General features: G+C 35.1%; 2 protein-coding genes across 3 annotated transcripts; one reads left to right on the forward strand and one right to left on the reverse strand.

Moving 5' to 3' along the window:
• Positions 1 to 487: 487 nt before the first annotated feature.
• LOC106136708 (drebrin-like protein A) lies at positions 488 to 12068 on the forward strand. Its single transcript, XM_013337336.2, has 10 exons — positions 488 to 691; positions 1059 to 1230; positions 1944 to 2181; positions 3276 to 3373; positions 3721 to 3800; positions 4157 to 4309; positions 5374 to 5957; positions 6785 to 6883; positions 7327 to 7382; positions 8123 to 12068. The coding sequence occupies exons 1-10, from the start codon at positions 609 to 611 to the stop codon at positions 8216 to 8218; spliced, it is 1659 nt and encodes a 552-aa protein (XP_013192790.1). The 5' UTR covers positions 488 to 608; the 3' UTR covers positions 8219 to 12068.
• A 456-nt stretch (positions 12069 to 12524) lies between these two features.
• On the reverse strand, positions 12525 to 22442 carry LOC106136713 (probable serine/threonine-protein kinase kinX). 2 transcript variants are annotated; one of them, XM_013337341.2, is made up of 7 exons: positions 22307 to 22442; positions 21880 to 22125; positions 21244 to 21364; positions 18109 to 21082; positions 17570 to 17844; positions 16582 to 16786; positions 12525 to 12680 (listed from the first exon to the last, which is right to left on the reverse strand). In XM_013337341.2, the coding sequence occupies exons 2-7, from the start codon at positions 22115 to 22117 to the stop codon at positions 12594 to 12596; spliced, it is 3900 nt and encodes a 1299-aa protein (XP_013192795.2). In that variant the 5' UTR covers positions 22118 to 22125; positions 22307 to 22442; the 3' UTR covers positions 12525 to 12593. The 2 variants fall into 2 exon arrangements, with proteins under 2 accessions (XP_013192795.2, XP_060802521.1); XM_060946538.1 differs by having other exon boundaries at positions 22284 to 22404.
• Positions 22443 to 23862: the final 1420 nt, after the last annotated feature.

The raw sequence follows: 23862 nt of genomic DNA on the forward strand, positions 1-23862 counted from the left end.
TAAACTAGTCAAATAACGGAGTACGTGTAAGTACTTCTCAAAGGTATTTGTAAAATTCGCTATCCAAGCGGAAGCGAAGAAGCGGAAGGAACTTTTCTCATGTGCCTATTTACATCCATGGAAGTTCGTGCCAATTTCAGTGAAATCATGTAGTACCTAGGAGTCCTAGGAACAGATACTTATTATAAGGCCTAGTCCTACGCTAGGACTAGACCTCAGACTAAGAATCCGCTGTTGCCTCACTTCATCTTTCACTCATTTATAAATGGCATGCGATAGACAAAGATAATAAGTGAAACGATTAAGTCCATGACGTAGGAGTTCATTTTTACATAGCCAATATGTTGGAAGTTCCTTGTTCAGAGATTAGTCCATGAGCGCAAAATTAAGCAAAACGTTACTGGTAATGGCAACACTGATATGAAATGTCACTCAAATTCATTTTGTTGACACATTGACATGAATACAATCAATTTTTGCCCAACTCCTCCCTAGTCTTTGGTTAAATTGTTGTGGTTGTGAGTCAAGCTGCTCGTCGGTGTTTTATTCCATTTTGTTTTCAAATTGTGTTTGAAATATCTTGGAATTGATTGTGCAAATTATGTAAAATGGCTATCAACTTAGAAAAACATAGAGATGCTTTAATAGCGGCGTGGAAAGACGTATTAGACGAGAAAACTGAAACCAACTGGTATGTATAGCTTTCGTTGCGGCGACCTACTTGCTGACGAAATTGAACAACTCCTGATTAAAATTATTAACGATGCATAAGCTTGGCACTTGCGTAGTTACCGTAAACGTGACAATGCAGTTGACTAATACATGAAGGATAATAACCCGGCGTTGGCCTGCTTATTTCAAATTTTAATGCGCTCCCTTATCAAATCGTTTTACTTGCCTATGTGAAAGAAAACTGGTTTATTATAAATGAAATCTTTCAGTAGGATCTGGTAAAATGACATCATTACCAAAACACACACAATATATGAAGAAAAACTTATTAAGAGCAGAACAATCTAGATGAATACTTTTAGTAATCGATTTTTTTTCACTTTTAGGGCTTTATTTGGATATGAAGGCTTAACAAATGACCTAAAGTTTGTCAGCAAAGGAGACGGAGGACTCCTTGAACTGATAGATGATTTTAACAGTGGTAAAATACAGTATGCCTTTCTGAAAGTGGATGTGCCTAGTGGAAGCATATCAAAGTATGTGCTTATCAACTGGCAGGTATGTAGAGATAATATTCTTATCTGGTCATTCAATTTGAAGATATTTCTATTTTTAATTATTTAAATCATTATTTTTGGAATACTGCCATTGTAACAAAAAATGGCATAACTAACTTTTTAAAACAAATTTTAATTAAAAGGCGTTTAATGAAAACATGATTTAGGTGCAATAAAACCCTGTAATTTTAGAGACAATTATCAGCTTGTCCTTTTTGTAATGATGGCAGTATAAAATTATATTAAGCTGTATATGTTGGAATATCTATCACCTAAAAGCAGAATCTCAAGTGTATTAGCCTATCCTAGCCTTCAGTAGGTACAAACCTAACTTTAAGTATTTCTTTGTTACCTTTTCTCACCGTTTACTATGAATGGGCACAGTACTTTAGCTCTTTTCCAATTTATAATGTTTGGCTTAGTGATAGGATTGAGCAAATAGTGACAGGTTGTTAGCCCATCTCTTAAAATAGGAAACCTAAGTATATAAGCATATCCCTAAGTTGCTTTTTAAGACATCCATGGGAAAGAGATAGTGTGGTCCTATTTTTTTTTGCTATTAGTGTCAGGAACCACACGGCAAACATCTGAATGTGGCCTTTCAGTCTTGATGATTGTTGGCTCTGCCTATCCTGCAAGGGATGATATAGATGTGACAACATATATATGTTATGTCCCTTGTCATCTAGTCTCAATTATCTATTCATCTCACAGGGTGAAGGCGCGCCTACTGTCCGCAAAGGGACTTGCGCGAACCACATCAAGCACATTGCTCAATTCTTCACCGGATTCCACTTGACCATGCATGCGAGAACCGAAGATGACCTAGATGAGAAGGTTATCCTGGACAAACTGGCTAAAGCGGGCTCGGCATTCAATTTCAAGCAAAGTAGGCCAGACGAACTGCCTCCAAGTGGACCCATTGGTACAACTTATAAGAAGGTTAATCCAGGTAAGTGGTCTTGCTTGCCATGTTCTTATTAAGCAGAGGCTGGGTTAAAAGATTCTGCATATATTTGTGTCAGTTTCTTCTGTTTGGATTTGAATCCTGTGGAATTCAAACTAATATACGTATAGTCTTTGAGTATAGTCTTTGAGTTAGTATCTCGTAACACAAGTCTTGAACTTAGGAGAGTAACCCAATCTGTGTTATTTGTCCTGTATGTATTATTTGTTTGACTCTTATTTGTAAAGTTATTTTGTTTTAACAATCTCTTTGGTGTACCTTGTTACTATCAAAAGATTAGAATCTTTACATTTGCTCTATCAAAAGATGAAGAGGTTTGATACTTGGGCTGCTACCATACTTTTGAATAGATCAGTTGTTGTCATATTCTAAAGAACAATAGTCAGTCTATTCTGCCCTCTCTATTTTGTGACATCAAGTAATTATTATTTACAAAATAACAATATGGCATTGTTTGGAAATAATGAATCACATCAAATTGTTTACCTTCTGCAAAAGGAAACAATTTGTTCACAGTCTGTGTATGAGAGTCACATTAGATACATATTAAAGTTTATTTGATAATTTTGTGGAATGGTCAGTGTTATGTTTAGATTCAAAGGTTTTCCGCCTATGGTCGGGGAGGATATAAAGAGCAGGAAAAATAGTTTGAGACGAGGTTTGTTATTGAATATTGTTTGTTTGTATAAAATATCTATTATAAAATGAATTGAATAAGAAGGGACACTTTGTAGCAAATAACACAAAAATTCAATAGCGGACTTATCCAATTTAGTGATCTCTTACTGACATTTCTCTACTAATAAGTCATAAGGTATTGTTGATTTTTTTAAACTCACGTTCCCACCCGGCACAGTGTTCTTTGTATAGTATTTTGTATTTCAATAATATATTGTCCCAAAATATTGAAGTCTTCATAGAATAGATATCTATTCTTAAAATTAGATACAAGGTATAACTTATTGACATCACATAACTTAAATCTAATTAAATCTACTACCGCTTCCAAAGTGCATAAAAATCTATAACATGGTTATGGTTATGTTACTTGGCTGTCATAGATTTATGTATTTTTTCAGTCCAAGAAATAAATTCAAAAGAACGCGATCAGTTCTGGTTGAAGGAAGAACAAGAAGAGAAGAAGAGATTGGAAGCTGAGAGGAAAAGGAGAGAAGAGGTTTGCTCTAAGAAAAATTTCTTAATCAGAATCTTATTTAATTAATATCAACTGAACTCTTCTTGAGTAATGTACTTCTCTTCACTACTTAGTATAAAGCAAAGTCGCTGTGCGCGTCTGTCCCTATGTCTGTCTGTATGTATCTTAAAAACTACACAACAGATTTTAATGCAGCTTTTTTTATTAGATAAGAGGAAGGTTTATATAAATGCTACTCATGCGTAGCCGATACGGGTCGGTAGTGCAAAATAACTTACTTGCCAAACTTTTAACTCCTTTAGACCTTTTGTTTGTCAAACACTCACCACTAGGTTTTTTTAAGTATTCAAAAAGACTTTTGTTTTCAGGAGAAAAGAAAAGCGGAAGAAGATGTCAGAAGACGAGACGAGTTGGAGGCGGCTAAGAGGGCTCAAGCTGAGGAACAAAAGTAAGTTATTATTTTAGCGATAAGTCTTAGTTTTTTTTCTGATTTTCTTTTTTGTTGGTGCAATAAAGAGTTTATTTTTCTGTCTATATGTGAAATTTCAAACAAATAAACTTACTTTCGCATTTATAATACCTATTGTATTGTTGACATACGATAAAAATCCAAAATCCGCAGACCGACGAGAAAAAGTTCCAACTAAAAAAAAAAAAACGTTTTTCATGACGTATGTTTTGTGTCCATTAAGCAAAATAGCTGAACGTGGCCATTCAGTCTTTTCAAGCCTGTTGGCTCTGTCTACCCCGCAAGGGATATAGACGTGACCATATGTATGTATGTTCTGTGTTTTTGTCTACCAGAGCGGCCCCCGCCGACGCGGCGCCGGCGCCGGGCGGCAGCGAAGCCCTGCGGCGCCAGCGCTCGGCCGAGGCGCGCCGCCTCATCGGCGCCTCCACCGCCGCCGCGCGCGCGCTCTTCCAGCAGAACCTCAACCAGGGCCAGATGAACAACAGGTGTGTGTCTGCACGACATATGTTCACGTCTATATCCCCTGCGGGGTACACAGAGCCGTGTCATCAAACGACTTGAAGGCCAAGTTTAGCTAGGCTTAATGATAGAATTGAGGTTCAAATAGTGACAGGTTGCTCTATACATATACATATATGTGTGTCTATATCGAGCTTTTATTATGTTAAAAACAGCGTAAGGTTAGGGCTTCAACTTACCAGACCTCGTGTCTAGCCTTTTTTTTTGTCAGGCACCATTGTGGCGTTATAAGTAAATCGTAGGTTAGAGAGATGAGTGATAATTTAATGATCCGTAATATAATTGTAACGACCTTTATGAGGACTATTTTTACATATTTAAAGAGGGCGTGGGTTGGGATATAGACACGAGAGCCAGTAAGTAGCTGCCAGAGGATAGTGAGCTCCTTAGCTTAGTGTGCGTTGTAGTAGACTAAAGGCAAAGGCCCGGGGCGTGCGCCCCGCCTTATGTAGGGCTCCCGGGCTGGGAAAGGGGCGCCTGGGAGACCGCAGCGGCACGATGTGAAAACTTCATAGATTGATCAATAGAATACTCTTTAGTGCACAACGAACTAAACGCCACCTACAATAAGCGATGAATTTAGCGTCACCTCAAGAATACAGGGTTTTCGCAAATCCCACGGAAACTATGGTTTCAATAATTCCCTTCTCCAGATTCTTAATCATATATTAAGTGATATTCAAATCAGTGATATAAAAAATATTAATTCAGTAGATAACCCGTGTAGTGGTAGTAAACAAGCAAACAAATAAACCTACTTTAGCATTTATAGGTACTATTCTCTCTCACTCTTCGCGTCGTATTCCTCATTACTCGTCGTGACTCCCGCAGAATCATTTTTCTTTCTCACGATTTCTCACATTCACTTCATTCACTTCATTACATATAAATTATATACATACATATAGTCACGTCTATATCCCTCGCGGGGTAGACATAGCCAACAGTCTAGAAAAGACTGATGGGCCACGTTCAGCTATTTAGCTTTAAGATTGAAAGAAAATTATATTATGTAACTATTTAATTTCAGGACCAACTCGAGCATACCAGAGAAACCTGTCCGCAGTTCAGTGATAGCGCAACGCATCAACACGTTCACGCAAAACCAAATCGCTTCGCCGGTCACGACTACACCGCCGAAATCGCCATCAAAAATACAACCAAAAGCGGAACTGCACGAGGAGACCATAGACCAACCGAAACTCAGTCCGATGAAGAACATAGACAAAATAAAATTAAGTCTGGAAAGTCCGTCGCAGATTCAATACGAGCCTATAATCGATCCGACAGTCGATTTGAGCCCAAGCACAGAAGAACCGAGCTCGTTCAGTGCCATAAACTATTCGGAATACAACGAGTATAGAGATATTGAGGGTAATCGTAGCGAGCCAATGATCAAACAGAACATTCTGGAAAATGATATGTTCGACGCGTCGTATTCTAGTTCGAATGAGAATGACGATGACGATAGTGATAATAAGTTTAGCACGATCAAGAGGTCGCCGTATAGTAAGAACAATATCGCCGAGGAGAATAGGTCGGAATTGAGTAGACAGAACACGGTCATAGAGAATGTTAATTATAAGAAGGAGAACGGCAATGGGACGCATGAAGGTATGTTTTTTTTTATTATAAAATTTTTTATGTGTTTTATTATAATAATGTGCCGTGTGGTTCCCGGCACCAATAGAAAAAAGAATAGGACCACTCAATGTTTTTTCCCATGGATGTCGTAGAAGGCGACTAAGGGATAGGCGATGGGCTGGCAACCTGTCACTATTTGAATCTCAATTCTATCATTAAGCCAAATAGCTGAACGTGGCCATTCAGTCTTTTCAAAACTGTTGGCTCTGTCTACCCCGCAAGGGATATAGACGTGACCATATGTATGTATGTAATAATTTTTATTAATAATTTGAGTCTGAAACCACATTTTTCAATTGTTCGACATGAATAGTTAAGACGACAGGACTTTTCATCTTTAAATAACTCTTCAACGATAGTAGGAAGTCTAGTGATGAATAGTTTGGAGATGAAATCGACTAACAGCTTTAAAAATATAAATTATGCTTTGAAACTGTTTGAAGCCCAAACGTTAATGGAATTAGAGACTCCTATTTATTTATCATTCTTGTTATATTTGTCTAGGACACATTTTCCCTGTTAAAATTGGGTTTTGGGTTGATAATGACCATGATACTCAAATGAAGTCAGGTGACTGCAGTCAACAATAGTCTTTTTTATGATTAATGCAGTCTAAATATGCAGTGCTGATTTCTAACGATATTATATATATATTAAATACGATATTATATGTAACTATCTCTACGAAAGTTTCAAGTGGTCTGCTGCTGCATGTCAGTTTGCATAATGTACTGTAGATGCACATGGAATACTTAATGAGTGAAGTATTGAGAATAATTACTTGTTCTACCTTTCAGATGTTTCACCTGAAGGTTTAGAGGAAGAGAGTACGATATACGAGGACTTGGACGATGATCCAGGTCTCACCGCGAGAGCTTTGTACGACTATCAAGCAGGTGATATAATATACTTTATTTACATTGTTTTCTGACAATGCCGTGTGGATCCCGACATTTTAGAATGGGACCATTCCATACCTTTCCCTTGGATGTTGTGAAAGGTGACTAGGGAAAGGCTAATGAACTAGGGATTCTTGTAGGCGAAGGGCTATGCAACCTGTCACTGTTTGAATCTCGATAGCATCAATTAGCCGTACAGCTGAACGTGGCATATTGCTTTTTTCGAGACTGTTGGCTCTGTCCACCCCGCAAGAAATAAAGACGTGATTATATGTATGTATGTTTGTATCTCCAACTTCTTTTGACCAGTGTAACTTGAAAGAGACTGAGGTGAATTGGAAAAAGTCAAGGTCCATTCAGACTTCTTTAATTTTCTAAAAGTGATTCAATGTTAACTTTAGTGTAGTTTGTTATAAATGAATAAATGATTATTTTTACAGCGGACTCGTCGGAGATTACATTCGACCCGGGCGACATCATCACACACATCGAGCAGGTATGTTGTTTGTTTTTCCCTTTCACTATATCAAAAAAAGAGAGGGATTACAGGAAAAATAGGATGAAAGTAATTTATCGTGGTCTTGGTTTATGTATGTATTTATGATATAATATATTAAGTACAATTTTTTTTTAACATAATATTATGAAAGTATTTTATTCTGTAACACAAGCCTTCAACTTTATTTGGGTAGCCCCAAAGAAAGTTGAAGGCTTGTGCTCAGTCCGTGTAATTTGTCTGTGCCATATATATTTATCTATTCATTATATTAGCTTTTACACGCAGCTTCGTCCGCGCGAGATTTTACGAGAGCTATAGTTTTTACCGGGATGAAAAGTACCCTATATCCTTTTTCAGTCTCTTATTTTTAGATACGCAAAAAAGTTATTATTATACATTATATACATACATACATATTATCTTTACCTTTATATACCTTTATATCCCTTGCGGGGTAGACAAAGCTGACAGCCTTTATAAGACTGATAGGCCACGTTTAGCTATTTGACTTAATGATAGCATTGAGATCCAAATTGTGACAGGTTGCTAGCCCATTCCCTAAAATGAAAGTCTAAAGTTTATAAGCCTATTCTTAATTAGCCTTTTACCTACGACATCCATGGGAAAGAGATGGAGTGGTCCCATCTGTTGGTGCCGTGTGGTTCCCAGAAAAAGAGAAAATTATTTTTTCGCATTTATAATATTAGTTGTTTTTTTATTTTATTTTATTTTTCCAGGTGGATGCGGGTTGGTGGCAGGGTCTCGGCCCACACGGCTCTTTTGGTTTGTTCCCCGCCAACTATGTCGAGCTTCTGCCCGCTAGGCTGCGGTAAAGAGGCTGAGATACTTATATATACGATAGATATTGTGTCGTTTGGCGCAGAAATCGTTCTTTTTTTGTCATTGAAATCAATGATTTTATCGGCAAATTCGTCGGTATAATCCATTTGCATGTCGAAAATGTGACGTTAATTGATTTTTTTTTCACTAAAATCGGTAAATTTTATAAAATTCATTCAGTTTGTGTGCGAATGCAATAGATTTATTTGTCGGTAAAATAGATTTGTACTGTCGGTAAAGTCGTTAGAAATCGGAGGAATTTATTTTATATTATTCTGATTTTTATGATGAAAACGATGGAAAATTGATTTATTTGTCGAAAATCTGTACTTTTTTTTCAACTGATATCAAATTATCGATGGATTTAATTACTAGTTTTTCTTTAAAAAGTTAAGTGTTCAAAAGTTTGCCACACTTGAATTTCACAGTGTCTTATTGTACCAGATATTTTATTCGTAGCCCTAACCATATTTTTATTTATATAATAGTTGGGCGGAATATTAACAATAGTCGATCAAAATAAAGCGCGTAATCCTATTTTTCCTTACTTTAAACATATTTAATAATTAAAAGTAAATCAGACAAGTGAAAAAGGATTTTACTACTTCCATTAAGATAGTTTGTCTCACTTGTCAGTAATAGGAACTGAATCATTAAGGAGATTTCTTTTTACCAAGGTGTTGGCTAAATTCTCCAGTTCTATCGATAAATTTAACACTTAATACTTACAATGAAACTACAATATAATAGACTTATTGCAATACACTTATAATATTTTATTTTTACATATATTAAGACATATTATTATATATCGTGGCTTTCCTTAATACTGATGCATTTTTATAACTATAACTTTGAAGCGAGAGAAATTAGAATTAGGTATTAAAAGATTTAAGTGTAATATTTTGAAAATAACGTAATGAACGTAGAGAAGTATGAACCACTGTCTGTTAAAAGTCATAGAATTATAGGTACAGTCATAAACGTAAATAAGTAGTATACAGGGCTACATGTAAATTTAAATATTTAACCAAAAGGTCTCTCAAATTTCTGTGTGTTAACTTTTATTCATTTATTTGGTTTGTTAACAGTATAACATTAAAAACAAACATAAACCTTAAATAATTTGTAGCACAAACATTTTATATGTTATATCATTTTTAAATTACAATTAAATTCCAATTTTAATTTATGCAAAATAATTATTTTGGTATATTGGGCTCTGTATAATTATTATTGTTGTTGATTGTACCTTTAATGTATGGTTAGTATTTCGTTGCGGATTGGTTATGGTAGGTTTAATTTTTTTATGTAAATATTTATTATGTTTCAACTTTAGACATTTTTACATGCGTTGTGATTTCGTTTTATTGAAGTTGCAGAATGGTGATATTTATTGGACTTGTATTATGGCCTAACCATGATCCAGGTTGGGTCAGCTTTTCCTCTCCCTTATTTATAAACATTGAAAAGGTATATATCTTCTGTCTCTTACTGCCACTACAAGGTATGTGTCTTCTCTACTTTTCTATAAGTTCGATAACGTCAAGATAGAGAAGATAAGACATATGCCTTAACAACTTGTTTTGTGAATGAGCCTGCCCTGTTAGGGTCACAGAGGTCAGACGGAAGTCTTTTTGCCAGTTCCTGGATCATGGTCACGGGAAAAATAAGCGTTCCTCTCTAAGGAGAACGCGAAAGAGACTTAAGATGAAGTTTGGAAGCCAATACCTCACTGGAATTTCCGAAATCTTTGCCGCTTCTTATAAAAGGCTTATTTCTATTTTTTATTCTAAAATGATAGTAGAAGTCACAACACATAGAATTGCCTTTATGAAAAACATTCTGATAATCAGTATGTTTTTTTTGGAGTATGAGAATTTTTATTTTCAGTAATAACCTCTGTACTCTGTAATACTTAAATGTCTTTATTTACAAGAGACGTTTTGGAAATTCCTGAGGTATCGTGCTAGTGAATGGCCTTTAGTCTTTCATTTTATTGGACTGCTTTAATTAAGTCTTAGACTGCATTGGTTAATGCTTAGATAATTAGGTTGTATTATGCTTATTTATTCTGTTAAATTATTATACATGTTGCTGCCGAATAGCGAACTTCAATTGTAATACCCGTAGAAATCGGAATATAAGACAATAGAAATGCCATATTGTATTTGAAACTATAGCGAAAACGTGTCGACGTCGTATGAATTTTCAGTTGTAAAGCTGATAAATCGCAAAACTGAAATGCAATATGGAAACAAAACGTGCTGTAAATATTGCCCCAATTATCATTGCATCGCTTTCACCAGTATTTACCACTTCTACTGTCTCATATTATTCTGAATTCTATGGTGATCTTACGATATTCGTAAGTAGATAAAAGTTGGCGTACGAAATAAATTACGATTGAATTGAGATAGTCCTCTTTTTAAGAAGTCGGTTAAAAACGTTGCTACAGAGAAAATACAGGTTACCTTACCTATACCTTAAGAAACACCGAGAAATTGAAACGTATATTTTGGCTTCGACATATGAAATGTTTAGTTATCAAAAGTATTGATTCGAAATTATTTGTTAAGAATAATATAATTATATTATGATATATCTAATCCTTTTTGGCCATATTTATAATAAAAATAAAATTAATGTAGCTGAGTAATGTATAATTAATTGATAAAGAAAATATAGCCCAAATTGTTTACAAAATTAATCCAAATTGTGTCTTGGTAGTGCCAATTATACCCCATTTAAGTATACACATGTAAGTTTTGTAACGTCTACACACAAAAATCCCTAGTATTGTAACGTCAAAAGACTCAAATTTTAGAATTAGACCCCTGCACTGATTCGTTAATATTTCGAATGAATTTTGTAACTAATGTTTACGAAGTCATGCGAGTAATTAAAAAATAAAAACAGTTTTTGAAGTCAACTTTAATAGGAGGCAAAGATTGGCAATCGTAAATGGAATGTTCGAGATATATTCTCGGTACTTAATCATTGCCAACTTAGTCCTTCAATGTGTTTTTAAGAGATTTCTTCTCAATAAAAATTATTCGTAACTCATTGTTGAAAAAAATATCACGAAATTGTATAGAAAGGTCACATCATGTCGCAAATAAAGTTAGAAAATATTTCTATTTCAATTATAAATTCTTTTTATATTATTTGACTATGCAGTATTGTTATAAAGATTAATGATTTATTTTAGCTTAACTCGTTATATCTGTTACGCTATCATGTTTGTAATGACTTTACAGCATTATGTAGATTCTAATATTTATATCCTATTTACCTACTAATGTAAATGTACTATGCATTTATTTCTAAAGGAAACTTGTACACGACATCTTTTGTATATTATTTTTATTAAATTAATCTCTTTTTTCCCTTTCTTACAGCAGTGTTTTATAATTCGGTATTGTGTGCTTTTTTTGCGGAAGCGAAATTGTTTAAAACGTAATATTTATACTCTTTGGTGTGCATACTCTTTTTTTTTATACATACCTAGTTGGTTTGAATGTAGTACACAATTCCACATCTTGTAAGTAATCTAGAAATTAGGTGAAAGTAAAAAAGTTTTGGAGAAAATCCTTGTGAAAAGTAATGAGATGCGTGTACAAGTGTGGACGTGCCCCAATAGAAATGAATTGAGACTAAGCATTGCCTTGATTCTTCTATACAAATTAGAGTTAAGTCCTGACTACATTTCTTATGTTGATACAAGTATTTTCTTGTTTATATGTAATTGCAATATTATTTTATGTGTATGGTGCTCCAGTGTAATATAGGTTTACATTTGTATCCTACTATTTTCGAAATAAACATGTCCTGATTCCAATATTTTATGGAGTTTGAATTTCCTGCGCCCGTTTTATTATCGTAAAGAGAAAATAATAATGTTTTTAACAAATATCCTCAGAGTGTTGACCAATTTTGATGATATGGCACAGAGACCGACAAAAGCATCAGGAATTTAAAATAGGATACTTTAATATGTCGCCCACTGTACACATGCCTAAGTGAAAAAAAAAAACATAAGTAAACACTACATCTTTTCACTTGCTATGACCCTTGTACATTTTCGCTTTATTCACATTCGTAACTTTCATGCAAGTTCGGTGGTTTCGAGTACTCTTGAGCTGACATTTGGCTAGGACGTCCTTGATTTGATCAAGGTACGAGGCCTTCCTACTCCAAGCTATCCATTCAGACTCTCAACTTTCATTTATTTAACGTCTAAATCTCTTGCAGGGTAGACAGAGCCAACAGTCTTGAAAAGAAAAAAAAAAAACAAGATTCAAATTAAACTATATAATTCTAATAAACGGAAACACACTTCATCAACTTAAATACTCTTAACACAAGTTATCCTTGGACGGTGGTCCCGCGCAGGATATCAGCGAACACCCCTTGCCGTGGTAACGGGATTTTATTGACCACGTCTGGAACAACCTGGAACAACATGCTTTAGTTCAAATTCGAAATTTTTATTAATTCATCATAGGGCATTTCGACATCACTTAATAAATGTCATAAATTTTGATTTCACAACATTGGTTGACGTCTAATAAATTACTTGAAACTAAGTTGATTGCCGCTTCCAAAAGCAGAAGAAGTGTTAACAAACTGCACTGCAGCATTTTCTTCAATGACGTCAAAGTTTAGAATAGACATGTGGATTAATTGATTTATACAAAATTTTGAAGACATAATGAGTAGCTTAACCTTTTCAGCGCCAAAGTCTGATATATCAGACGTTTAAGTTTCGTGCCCCCGCCGCCAAAGTCTGATATATCAGTCAAATAAATCTTACCAATTTAGCTCTATTTTTTCTTATCTTTATAGTACCTGACGACATATGCATAACATTTTCAGACAGTTCATACTTTAGTTAATCAAAAATAACAATTTCACGATTTATTATAATGTTATTTGAATAATAAATTATTAAAAACAAAACCGTGTTTATCAGAGATTCTGACTTTTTTTTTATTTGAACCCTCAGCGCCAATGTCTTATATATCAGACATTAGTGATGTGACATTACAATGTTACTACTTAAACCATAAATCTGGAACTCTCAAAAGAAACGTCTAAAAAATTAAAAATATTAAAGGTTTTTGTTTTGGGCATTAAAACTATTTAGTGTGTCGTAATTTAACCAAGTTTTAGCACAGAAAGTGCATTTATTTTCAAATGATGTTTTGCATCGAATCCAGTAAATTGCATGGTATGTCACAACACTATAGCGACACGATCATGCATCAGTCTCGTACGCCAACGTCTGATATATAAGACGCGGAAGTGACGTCAGAGGCGTTAGATGTTTCTAGAACTATTTATTTCGTGCTGTACAATGAGGGTAGGAGGTATCGATAAATTATGGTAGTACCCTGTCATGTTATTTTCTGGGTTATCATCTCTGCGTTGCTGTGTAGATTTATTATAATTGCAAATTAATATTTATTGAAATATGCCTACTGCAAAGGAGTTGATTAGGATTTACCTTAAGCCAAAATTACACTTTCAGATGATTCAAGTTAGTCATGTAGGGTAAGTAGGCAAGTCATGTAGTGTAGGTAAAATTTTTACAACATGCAATCAGTCTTTGTCTTTTAAATAAAAATAACCTGATTGAAGGATTTTTAAATAATAATAATACGATCATCAATATTAGTAAAATAATAATTGTCTCCATCATTTTATTAATTAAATCAATAAGTTAAAAGTATATCTTTCGTAAGGTATCGAAGTTTATGACCGGAAGTTGACACATCACTAACACTCGTTAAAAATTCATATTAAGCGTACGCCACTGTCTGATTTATCAGACACGTAGTGATGCAATTAATTATCATGATTACTTGTGCGTATTTTCGCTGTATTAATACGCCATTGAGATTTCAATACATTTTAAAATGTTTCAAGGAGTAAAAATCTATACTAATATTATAAAGCTGAAGAGTTTGTTTTGTTTGTTTGTTTGTTTGTTTAAACGCGCTAAACTCAGAAACTACTGAACCGATTTGAATAATTCTTTCACTGTTAGATAGTCTATTTATTGAGGAAGGCTATAGGCTACATTTTATCCCGGATTTCCTACGGGAAACGTCAACAATGCAGGTGAAAGTTAAATGAGTCGGCCATCTGCGAGCTTTCCACGCGAACGCTGCGCAAACCAACAAAGATATAGTAAAACAATGTACTAAAGATGTGAAGTACTCATTTTTTGCCACAAAAAAGTCCGCGAGATTATATATCTATCTCTTAAGGTTTACTTACAATAACCACTTTTATGTTCATTTTTTAAGATAATTTTTTCATTATAAACATAAGTTATTTTGAAACCAATTTTCTTTAATTCAGTATTAATCCTTATCCAAATAAATATGTTTATTACTTTCGGCTTTTCATGTAGACTAAAATTGCCATTTACAGTATATAAATCAGACGAATAGGTTTTGAGATATAGTCGTTATAAGCAATTTGCAGCGAAACATTTAATACAGCGAACCAGCGTTCTTTCTAATACGCCGGCAGGCGGTCACGCCTGAGACATCTTAGAAGATATTACTATTTTAAAGTAAAGTAAAGTATCAGCCTGTAAGATTCCACTATAGGCTATTTGACTGTATTAAAAATATACATTTCTTTTATGTCATCAGTCTTAATATTATTTTTTTGGAGCGATTTGTAATAACGCGAGATAAAAATATTGCATTATTTAAACAAAATCCGTCTCAGAAAATTAGGTTTTTATATGCAGCTGTCACGTGACTAAAAACGAACGTGATTGGCTATTTCTATTATGACGTCAATTATCCATAAACAGACTGTGGATCGTACCGTTCCTTAGTGTTCGCTATTATTTTTCAAGATTTTATAAGTGTTTGATCGCTCAGGTTTACTCAGATAACATAGGTATTTAATAATGGAAACCAATTCCGCGAAAGCTGACAGTTGAAACCTACCAAAAGTGGACGCAATAATGGTTGGAAGAAGAAATCTGGATTGTCTTCTTCAAAGACAATCCAGATTTCTATGCTGCCGAACTGAGGAATGTGAAAACATCAATATAAGTATATCTTGGTAACCACTGATCTGAGATCATGATCTGAAACCACTTCTTACGAATATTCAAATCCATCGGCATAGAAAAAAACAGTTTCGTAGGAGATTTTATTGTTGTATTAGTGCATTGAGGCACTGCACAACATTTATAGGAACTCATTTTAATAATTTTCACACATATGACGTGGCACAAGTTAAATAAAACAAGAGGAAATCAAAACTTTTCGAAACACCAACAAGCTTTGTATGATATTTACACGAAATTTACGTCACTGCATGCTATGGCCGCCATATTGCTAAAAGTCGCGTTTTGGCGGCATATTTGAATATTTCATTTTCTTTTTCGATTTTTTGATGAAATAGCTGTAATAAAGGCAGAAAAGTATTTTTGTAGGGCTCCTTATAAACAAATAAATACCCTTAGATAGTTTTTAGAACTTTGTCAAATAGCCTATTGGGCAAAGGCCTTTCATCTCACTATATACGGTCTACGTTCCGTCGCGGGTAATGATGTGGGCCAAGTCGTCGCCAAGTCGCATAACAATTAGCAACTATAATTGATAAAGCCGAGGAGGATGTTTGGAAAAATAAATATGATGCCCAAAATAACTATTCCACGCGGACGAAGTCGCGGGCACAGCTAGTAATAAAATAAAACCCATGAACTTAAAATATAACTATAGAGATATATTTTATAATGATTTATTTAATACAAATTAACAATATCGATACTCAATATTGTCAACACTAGTAAATCAACCACGTTTATTGCCGTGGCGTGTGGTGAACGTTTTTGACGAAAACTCTTGGCGTGGAAAGGGTTAACAAGCTATTCCTTAACTAGGAGATGAGGGCACTAATTATGGACGTTGTTGTGTGTGTAGAAAGCTGTCAGCTGACAAAGTTTCTCGGATATAAGAGCTGGCTGCTTTTTCAGAGTATATGGATAGTAAGTACTCTGGACATGCAAAAATATTCTGCAAGATTCCGGGATCTCTTTGACGAAATTGTATATTATATCGATCGATATGCAGAGATCATGGAGTCAGTCTCTGCCTGTCCCTCAGGGTGATTTTATGTATATCGATAAATTAGTTATACAAAATTATTCTTGGTCTTTTACTTCAAAGAAAACTTATTTTTGAAAATTAAAATCTCAATTCTATCATAAAGCCAAGCAGCTGAACGTGGCCTTTCAGTCATTTCAAGACTATTGGCTCTGTTGACTCCGCAAGGGATATAGACATGATTATATGTATGTATGTACTGAATAAAACCTCACCTTAACTCTAATCTCCCTCGGCATGTAATCGTGGAAGAACTGGTAGAAATCGAAGTGCGTGGTGACCACACAAAGCCTCGCCATCTCGTGCTTCAACACCTCCACGGCGTCCGCCGGCGCTACGTCGTGCCTTCGCAAATCCTTGGCGAAATTGTATATCGTTTCTACCAGTTTCTCAGCGCGGATTCTCGCTTTGTAGTCGTAACTGGAAGAAATTATGTAAGGTACAAGGTACTTTATGGTCTGATAAATTTATTTGTTTTGAACCTCGGTTATGAAGAACTGTGATAACGCAACAGCTCTTCTCGCTATGAAGTTCCAAATGATTTTTGTTTGTTACCGCTTCTTCTGCACTGACGCCTTGGAAGCGGCAGTAAACTTAGTTTTTAAGTAATGTATTTGACGTCAACCAAGTTGTTAAACCATACGACAATTATTAAGCGATATAATAATATCCTATAATAATGAATAAAAAATTTTGAATTTTAAAATTTTTTGAATTTTTTATAATTTATTAAAAAAAATTAAATTAAAAAAAAAGTTATGTGTAACCTTTTTATGAATGGTCATACATAATGGTATGACCTTATAAAATGCGACTTGCGATAATTTATGTTAATCAAAATTCTATTATTTTTGTACACAAGTATAAATTATACTTTTACAATTATTTTCACTGTCATTGCCATGTCCTTATCATTATTTTTGCGATATAATCCTAAAAATTGATTTGAGGGATCGAATTCAGTAGCTGACATTATCAAAAATATAATTAACTAGCGACCCGCCCGGCTTCGCACGGGTGCAAAATTCGGAAAAAATTATACATAAAACATACAAAAACCTTCCTCTTGAATCACTCTACCTGTTACAAAAAACCGCATCAAAATCCGTTGCGTAATTGTAAAGATTTAAGCATACAGACAAACAGACTAAAATAGCGACTTTGTTTTATACTATGTAGTGATTACATAATAAAATTACTTACGTGCCCTCCAATTTGCTCTCCAAAAACTTGTACAACCGCTTCGTGATCCACGACGCGTTGCTCGGCTGGAACCTTCTAGGCGGTTTGTATTTCATATCTTCTATCAATTCCTTCGGCAAGTCTTCTAGAGGAATCATAGACCTGATGGGTTTCGTCTTTGGTTTGCTGTGTACCGATTTCGTGGCGCGTTTAAAGACGAATGGTCTATTGGGCACTTTGAAAGGATTCAATATGTCTCTGGTGGGAGCTTTGAGGGAGTTCTTTACTTCTTCTTCCTGCAAAATTTATGTAATTTATGTAAGTAATTTGTGTAGAAAAAACACAAGTTCTAAAAAAAATTATTAGTCATGCCAAGTTTTTTTACTTACTCATTCTTAAAAGTCGTGACTCAATTAATTTTTTAATTGTTAAAAAAGTTATGAAATTATTTAATTGATGCACCACAATCATTTTCTGATAAATAAAATAAAATGACAGCTAAATAAAAGAATACCTTTTAAGCACAAGCAGTGAAAACAATATAGCAATGAAACACTTACCAGTTTCTTCTTGTTTTCCATGTTCTGCTTCTTAATCTTCTGCAAATACATCTCCAGTGTAGTTTGGCGCGTTCTCTTTGATACGTCGTTGGCACTATTTTCATCCACTTCAAGACTATCTTCTACTACATGAGAATTACTATCATACTGATGAGCATTACTCTCATATTGTTGAGCATTACTTTCAAATTGATTAGAATTACTTTTATCCTCGTGAGAATCACTTTCATATTCAAGAGCAGTACTTTCTTCCTCTTCAGCATCATCCCTTTCCTCATGAACATTACTTTGTTGCTCTAGAGCATCATCTTCTTCGTGTGCATTACTTTCTTCCTCTTGAACGTCACTTTCATACGCAAGAGCATTACTTTCTTCCTCATCACCATTACTTGCATATTCATGATCATTACTTTCCTCGACATGAACATTATCTTCTTCCTCAATTTCACTTTCATTCTCAGGTTCATTGTTTTCTACCTCATGTTCATCAGTTCCAACCTCATTAGTATTATCTTCTTCTGCTTCACTTTCAGCAATATGAGAATGTTCTACTTCTTCTTGTTCAGTACTTTCATCAATATGAGCATTTACTTGTTCTTCTTGATCATTACTCCTATCCTCATGAGCATTATCTGTCTCTACAGCATCATCTCTAGCAGGCGATTCCGGAAGTTCAGTTGAATTAGCTCTTGGCATGTCTAAATCATTGATATCATGAATAGCCGTTTGCCGTTTAGCCGATTTCTCCATGACTAAGGCCCGTAAAGATTTTCTTGGAGTAAAATCACGACCAAATGTTTGTCGTAGCGTTTTTCTAGTAGTTCTGTGTGAGTCCCAACCTGAACCTTCACCGCTTGAGTTTTTAGTGCCATCAGACAAACCTGTACTTTCTCTAGGTGGCGCTAAACTAGGTCTAATATTAAGATTTTTGATCATACTAGTTTTCCTTACACTTGTATTACGGCCTTTAGCAGTGAAGGATTGTAGATGTTCTATGTCATGCCTTAAAACAGCCTCAGGCGATTTAACATTAGTATCATTTTTCTTCCTGTGTCTGCCTGTAGTATCATGCGATACATTAGGTGTGTCCTCTTCCGTACCATTTATACTGTTAACTTCACTATTCTTCTCGATTGGTCTATCGTTTCCATCATTAACGTCTTCATTAATTATTTCTTGATTTTCATCTTGTTCTTCAACTTCAGACTCTTGGCCTTTATGTTCTTCTTCAGATTGCTGCTCTTGTTCACTCTCATTTTCAACTTGACTCTCATCTTGTTCTTCGTTTTCATGTTCTTCTTCAACCTCAGATTCTAGCACTTCATCCCTCTCATTTTCAATTTGACTCTGGTCTTGAATTTCATTTTCTTTGTCCATTTCAATGTCTTCGTTATCATCTTTTTCATTATCTACACCTTTGTCATCTTCATGAGTTTTTTCAATTTCTTGACTTTGCTCCATTAATTCCCGATTATAATTTTCTTTCTTCATATCTTGAACTTCTTTTTCTTCCTCAGTTTCAGACTTCTCTTTTTCGTCCTCACTGATTTGATTATTGTCCCATCTTTCTCCTTCGCTATAATTTTTCTCTTCTGATTCATTTACTATCTTTGCATCAGCATCATTTGGAATTTTACCTGTATTTTCTTGACTATTATCTATATCTACTACATTTTTGGGAAGAATATTTTCACTTGAATTATCTACGCTTTGTTTTTCGTAATTTGCCTCAATAGGCTCTTCATCACTGTTAGCGAGAGCTAATCTTATTCCTTCCATTTCATCTAACTCCTTCACTTGGCCATCTTCCTGGTCATTTTGGGACCCATCCTGGCCATTCACAGCAGATTTATGTAAGTTTTTAGTGACTTTCGATTTATTTAAAGAACTGTTCGATTTCGACAATAAAGATTTATTTTTAGAATTAACAGACTTATCAGCCTGTTTAGCATTCTTAATGTTAGTAGTTTTCTCCTGGTCGTCCTGTTTGCCATTTTGGTACACAGCCTCGTCATTCACAGCAGATTTTTGTAAACTTCTACTGACTTTCGACTTAGATTTATTCAAAGAAATGTTTGATTGTGTGGTCTTGTTTACTACAGCCATGCCGTTAGTAGCCTGCACTTGGTAGTCTTCAGCATCAGTTTGGTACACAACCTCTTCATTCATGGTAGATTTTTGTAAATTTTTATTGCGTTTAGATTTATTCATAGAATTATTTGATTTTGACAATTTAGATTTATTTTTAGAAGTAACTGATTTATTTGACTGTTTGGTTTTGTTAACTGCAGCGGTACTATTAGTGGCCTCTGACTCTTTTCCTTCAGATAATTTGCTAAGTCTAGCTTTCTTTGCTGGCGAGTCGGTCATCATAGCTTCAAGTTGATTTTGAACCATTGTTGAAGATGGTAGAAGTTTCCAATCATCCATATCAATGTCAGTAGTTACACTCGATGTTGGCGAAGGATCTCTTGTACCCTTAGAAGTAGTACTGACTCTTCTACTTGGTACGTCAAGTTTTTTTTGGAATCCAAACACTTTAGGTTGAATCTCAGGTTCATCTTCACTTTCCGAAGCAATAAAATCAGCAAACTTGTTCTTTCTTTTCACACCTGCTCTGTTGCCAAACAAGTTCCTGACTTGTCCTTTAACTTCTCCAGCAGTTTTGTTAACTGTTTTATCCGGAGAAAACCTAAGCAGTTCTGTGGGAAATGCTGGCTTGGATCTTGCCTTTGAACTGTGACCAAACAACTTTTTGGTACCAGCTACAATCGTTTTTTCACTTTTATCAGGTTCTGCACCAGTTTTGTCAAGTTCAGCCATATTATCCCTGGTTCCAAGGAGTTGAGCAAACTTATTTTGTGGATGATTTTCTTTCTGTGTGAACAATTTACGCTGTGGGATAACAATGCTACTGATTGACTCGTTGTCACTACTATCTGGTAAATTGAGTGTCTTGTCCTTCTTCTCTTGGCTGAAATTAAATTACAAAGATTATAAGTAATTAACAAATATTATAATTATTGATGGTTAGTTGAAAGAAATTCATTTGTTCAAATAAATGTTGTTTTTATTCCTACAATCAAGCACACGTGTGCTTGATTGTAGGATAAGTATAAATAAGGGTAAAATTACCTCAAAACCTCGACATCCATGTATTCCTCCATAACATTATAAGGCTCATCTTGTTTCTCATTTTCTAAAACCTCCATTATATCTCTAGACGTGTCATTTAGCTTCTTCCACCAACTGTTACCTGCAATGTTGGTTTAATAGTAATTATTTATTTTATTGGGTAACCTTACTTTATCACAGTCTCAAACTAGAGTAGGCCTGTGGCAGCACTATATAAAACTATAAAACCTCTCTCATTGCACACCCTAAATCAGATGAGGAAGATAGGTACCTATTTGCCAAATTTTAAATATTTGAATGAATCATGGTTCCATAACCAATGCTGGTTATAACATTTTTACAGTGAGAACACATTTTTGGGAAGCAATTTAGTGTTGATACCTTGATCAAATCAGAGACGTTCTAGCAAAAGGTCTAGTCTAAAAGATAGTTATGAATGTGGATGAAGCAAAAGAACGGCGCAGAGATTGTGGCAAGTGGAAAGTTGTGGTCTCTGCCTACCCCTCCGGGAAAGAGGCATGATTTATGTGTGTATGTATGTATTTTAGTTTTGGTACATTTTTTTATTGCATGAATAAGATTGGATTGATTTAATAACTAGCAGTTTTTGATTATTAAATTTAAAAAGATACCCACGTTTAGGATCCTCAATATCAGTGTTATCATTCAGCACTGAGCGTCTGCTTGTCAATGGAGATAAACGAAAAGAGTCCATGTTTTTCTCCTTAAAGTTTTGGATTACGGTCGTCAACCTGACCGAGGTGTTGGACCGAGCAGGAGACCCCACACTGCGCGGCCCTCGGGGCTTATAGCGCCGTGGAGTCACCACAGCGCTTTGGGAACGCGCGGGCGACGGAATTCTTGATTTCGGCATTTTGAAAACTGTAAACAGATGTCGCAGATAATAAATCACACTAATATCACAGGATTATTGTTACAATATATGCAGAAATATGGAATTTAGTTCATAATCACTGATAGAAAATAAGTGTTTTTGATTTTGTAAGTATGGATGATAGTTACACAAAATGTAAACGTACTACGTAATAAATATTTGATTTACCGCAATTTTAAAGCATTACAAATCCTCAAAGCCGAATAAATCAATCAAATTCTCTTTTATTAATGATTAACACGATCAAATCAACAAAATCAATGCACGGAAAACCGTTGTCAACAAACTTTTTCAAACATTGCTGTCACCTCAAACTGACAGCTTTGACTGACAGTGACAAGACTTAAAGTCTGCAGATTCAAGTGACAGACGTTACATTGACGTTTTGTTTTGCAAAGAAAAACGTTTTGTTTATACTCGAATTGAAACGGAGAAATATTTACATCCATATAATCACATCTATATCCCTTACGGGGTAGACAGATCCAACAGTCTTGAACAGACTGATAGACAAAATTCAGCTGTATGGCTTAATGATGGAATAGAGATTCAGATAGTAACAGGTTGCTAGCCCATCGCCTACAAGAAGAATTCCAAGTTTATTAGCCTATCCCTTCGTCGCCTTATACGAAATCTCTGGGAAAGACATGAAGTTTTCCTATTCTTAAGTGCCGGGAACCACACAGCATTGATGAAACGGATAAATAAGTACATATATAATGTAAATTCAAACTTTTATACCAGACGTCACCTAGGTAACTATGTGCACTCCTTAGAGTAAGTAGTAGAACGTGCACTCTAATCGTTGGAACGAATTAATTTTTGTTTTGAAGTCGTGCCGAGTAACGGGTTCCTGGCAGTTGAGAATATGATAGGAGCAGTCTGTAGCGGGAGCGATGATTAGGTTCGACCACCATCAAAGGGAAGATCTTCCGCCAGGCTAGGTGTTATGCCTGGGGAACCGCGGCTCCAATTCGTGAAATCTTTGCTTGCGCGATTTAGACATTTCGCTGTTTTTGATTGATACTTTCGCGTGATTTTGTTTTTGTAACTTGTGTAGCGTATAGATGCCGCCAGAATTCTATCTCATTCTCTCGGATGTTTAAAAAGACGACAAAGTCATAAGTTAATAAACTTTTAGGCGATGAGCTATCATCCTGCCATTCTTTGAAATTAGACCATTTACAGCTGAACGTGGCTTTTCAGTCTTTGGGAGACTTTTGACTCTGTCTACGCCGAAAGAGCTTAAGATGTAATTGCACGTATGTTTGTATGTTGTTTTGAAGTTTGGGCACCGTAAGTATAGGTCTCTGAGGCTGGTTTCTTTCGTTTGAAACCCAAGTCTTATTTCCAGTCCACGCGGTCGAAATCGCGGGCGCCCAGGTACTGTGTAGCTAAACAAGAATCATACGTATAATAATGATTGATTGAATGATTGGTCCATCATTTCATAAGGGTTAAGGGACAAAAGTACGGTTATTCACCCTGTTTATGAGAACAATATTAGGTATGTATTTATATTAAATTTATCATTAATTTATTGGTTTAAGTTATCTAGACTAGGTAGTTACATTATTTAGCTAAATATTAAATTAGTTAGCATGTACAGTCGTCTTCCTATTTTATGCCCAACATACATTACACGTCTTTATCCCTTATAGGATAGACAGAGCCAACACTCTTAAACAGTCTGGAAGGCCACGAATAGCTGTGTGACTTAATGA

Source organism: Amyelois transitella, chromosome 11, assembly GCF_032362555.1.
Source record: "Amyelois transitella isolate CPQ chromosome 11, ilAmyTran1.1, whole genome shotgun sequence".
Classification (NCBI taxonomy): Eukaryota; Metazoa; Arthropoda; class Insecta; order Lepidoptera; family Pyralidae; genus Amyelois; species Amyelois transitella.

Coding starts and splice junctions, on each gene's coding strand:
- LOC106136708 (XM_013337336.2), top strand. CDS start 609: ATGGCTATCAACTTAGAAAAACATAGAGATGCTTTAATAGCGGCGTGG. Junction 692..1,058: donor GAGAAAACTGAAACCAACTG/GTATGTATAGCT, acceptor TTTCACTTTTAG/GGCTTTATTTGGATATGAAG. Junction 3,801..4,156: donor GCTCAAGCTGAGGAACAAAA/GTAAGTTATTAT, acceptor TTTGTCTACCAG/AGCGGCCCCCGCCGACGCGG.
- LOC106136713 (XM_013337341.2), bottom strand. CDS start 22,117: ATGCCGAAATCAAGAATTCCGTCGCCCGCGCGTTCCCAAAGCGCTGTG. Junction 21,083..21,243: donor ATGGATGTCGAGGTTTTGAG/GTAATTTTACCC, acceptor ATTTAATTTCAG/CCAAGAGAAGAAGGACAAGA. Junction 17,845..18,108: donor TGGAAAACAAGAAGAAACTG/GTAAGTGTTTCA, acceptor TAAATTTTGCAG/GAAGAAGAAGTAAAGAACTC.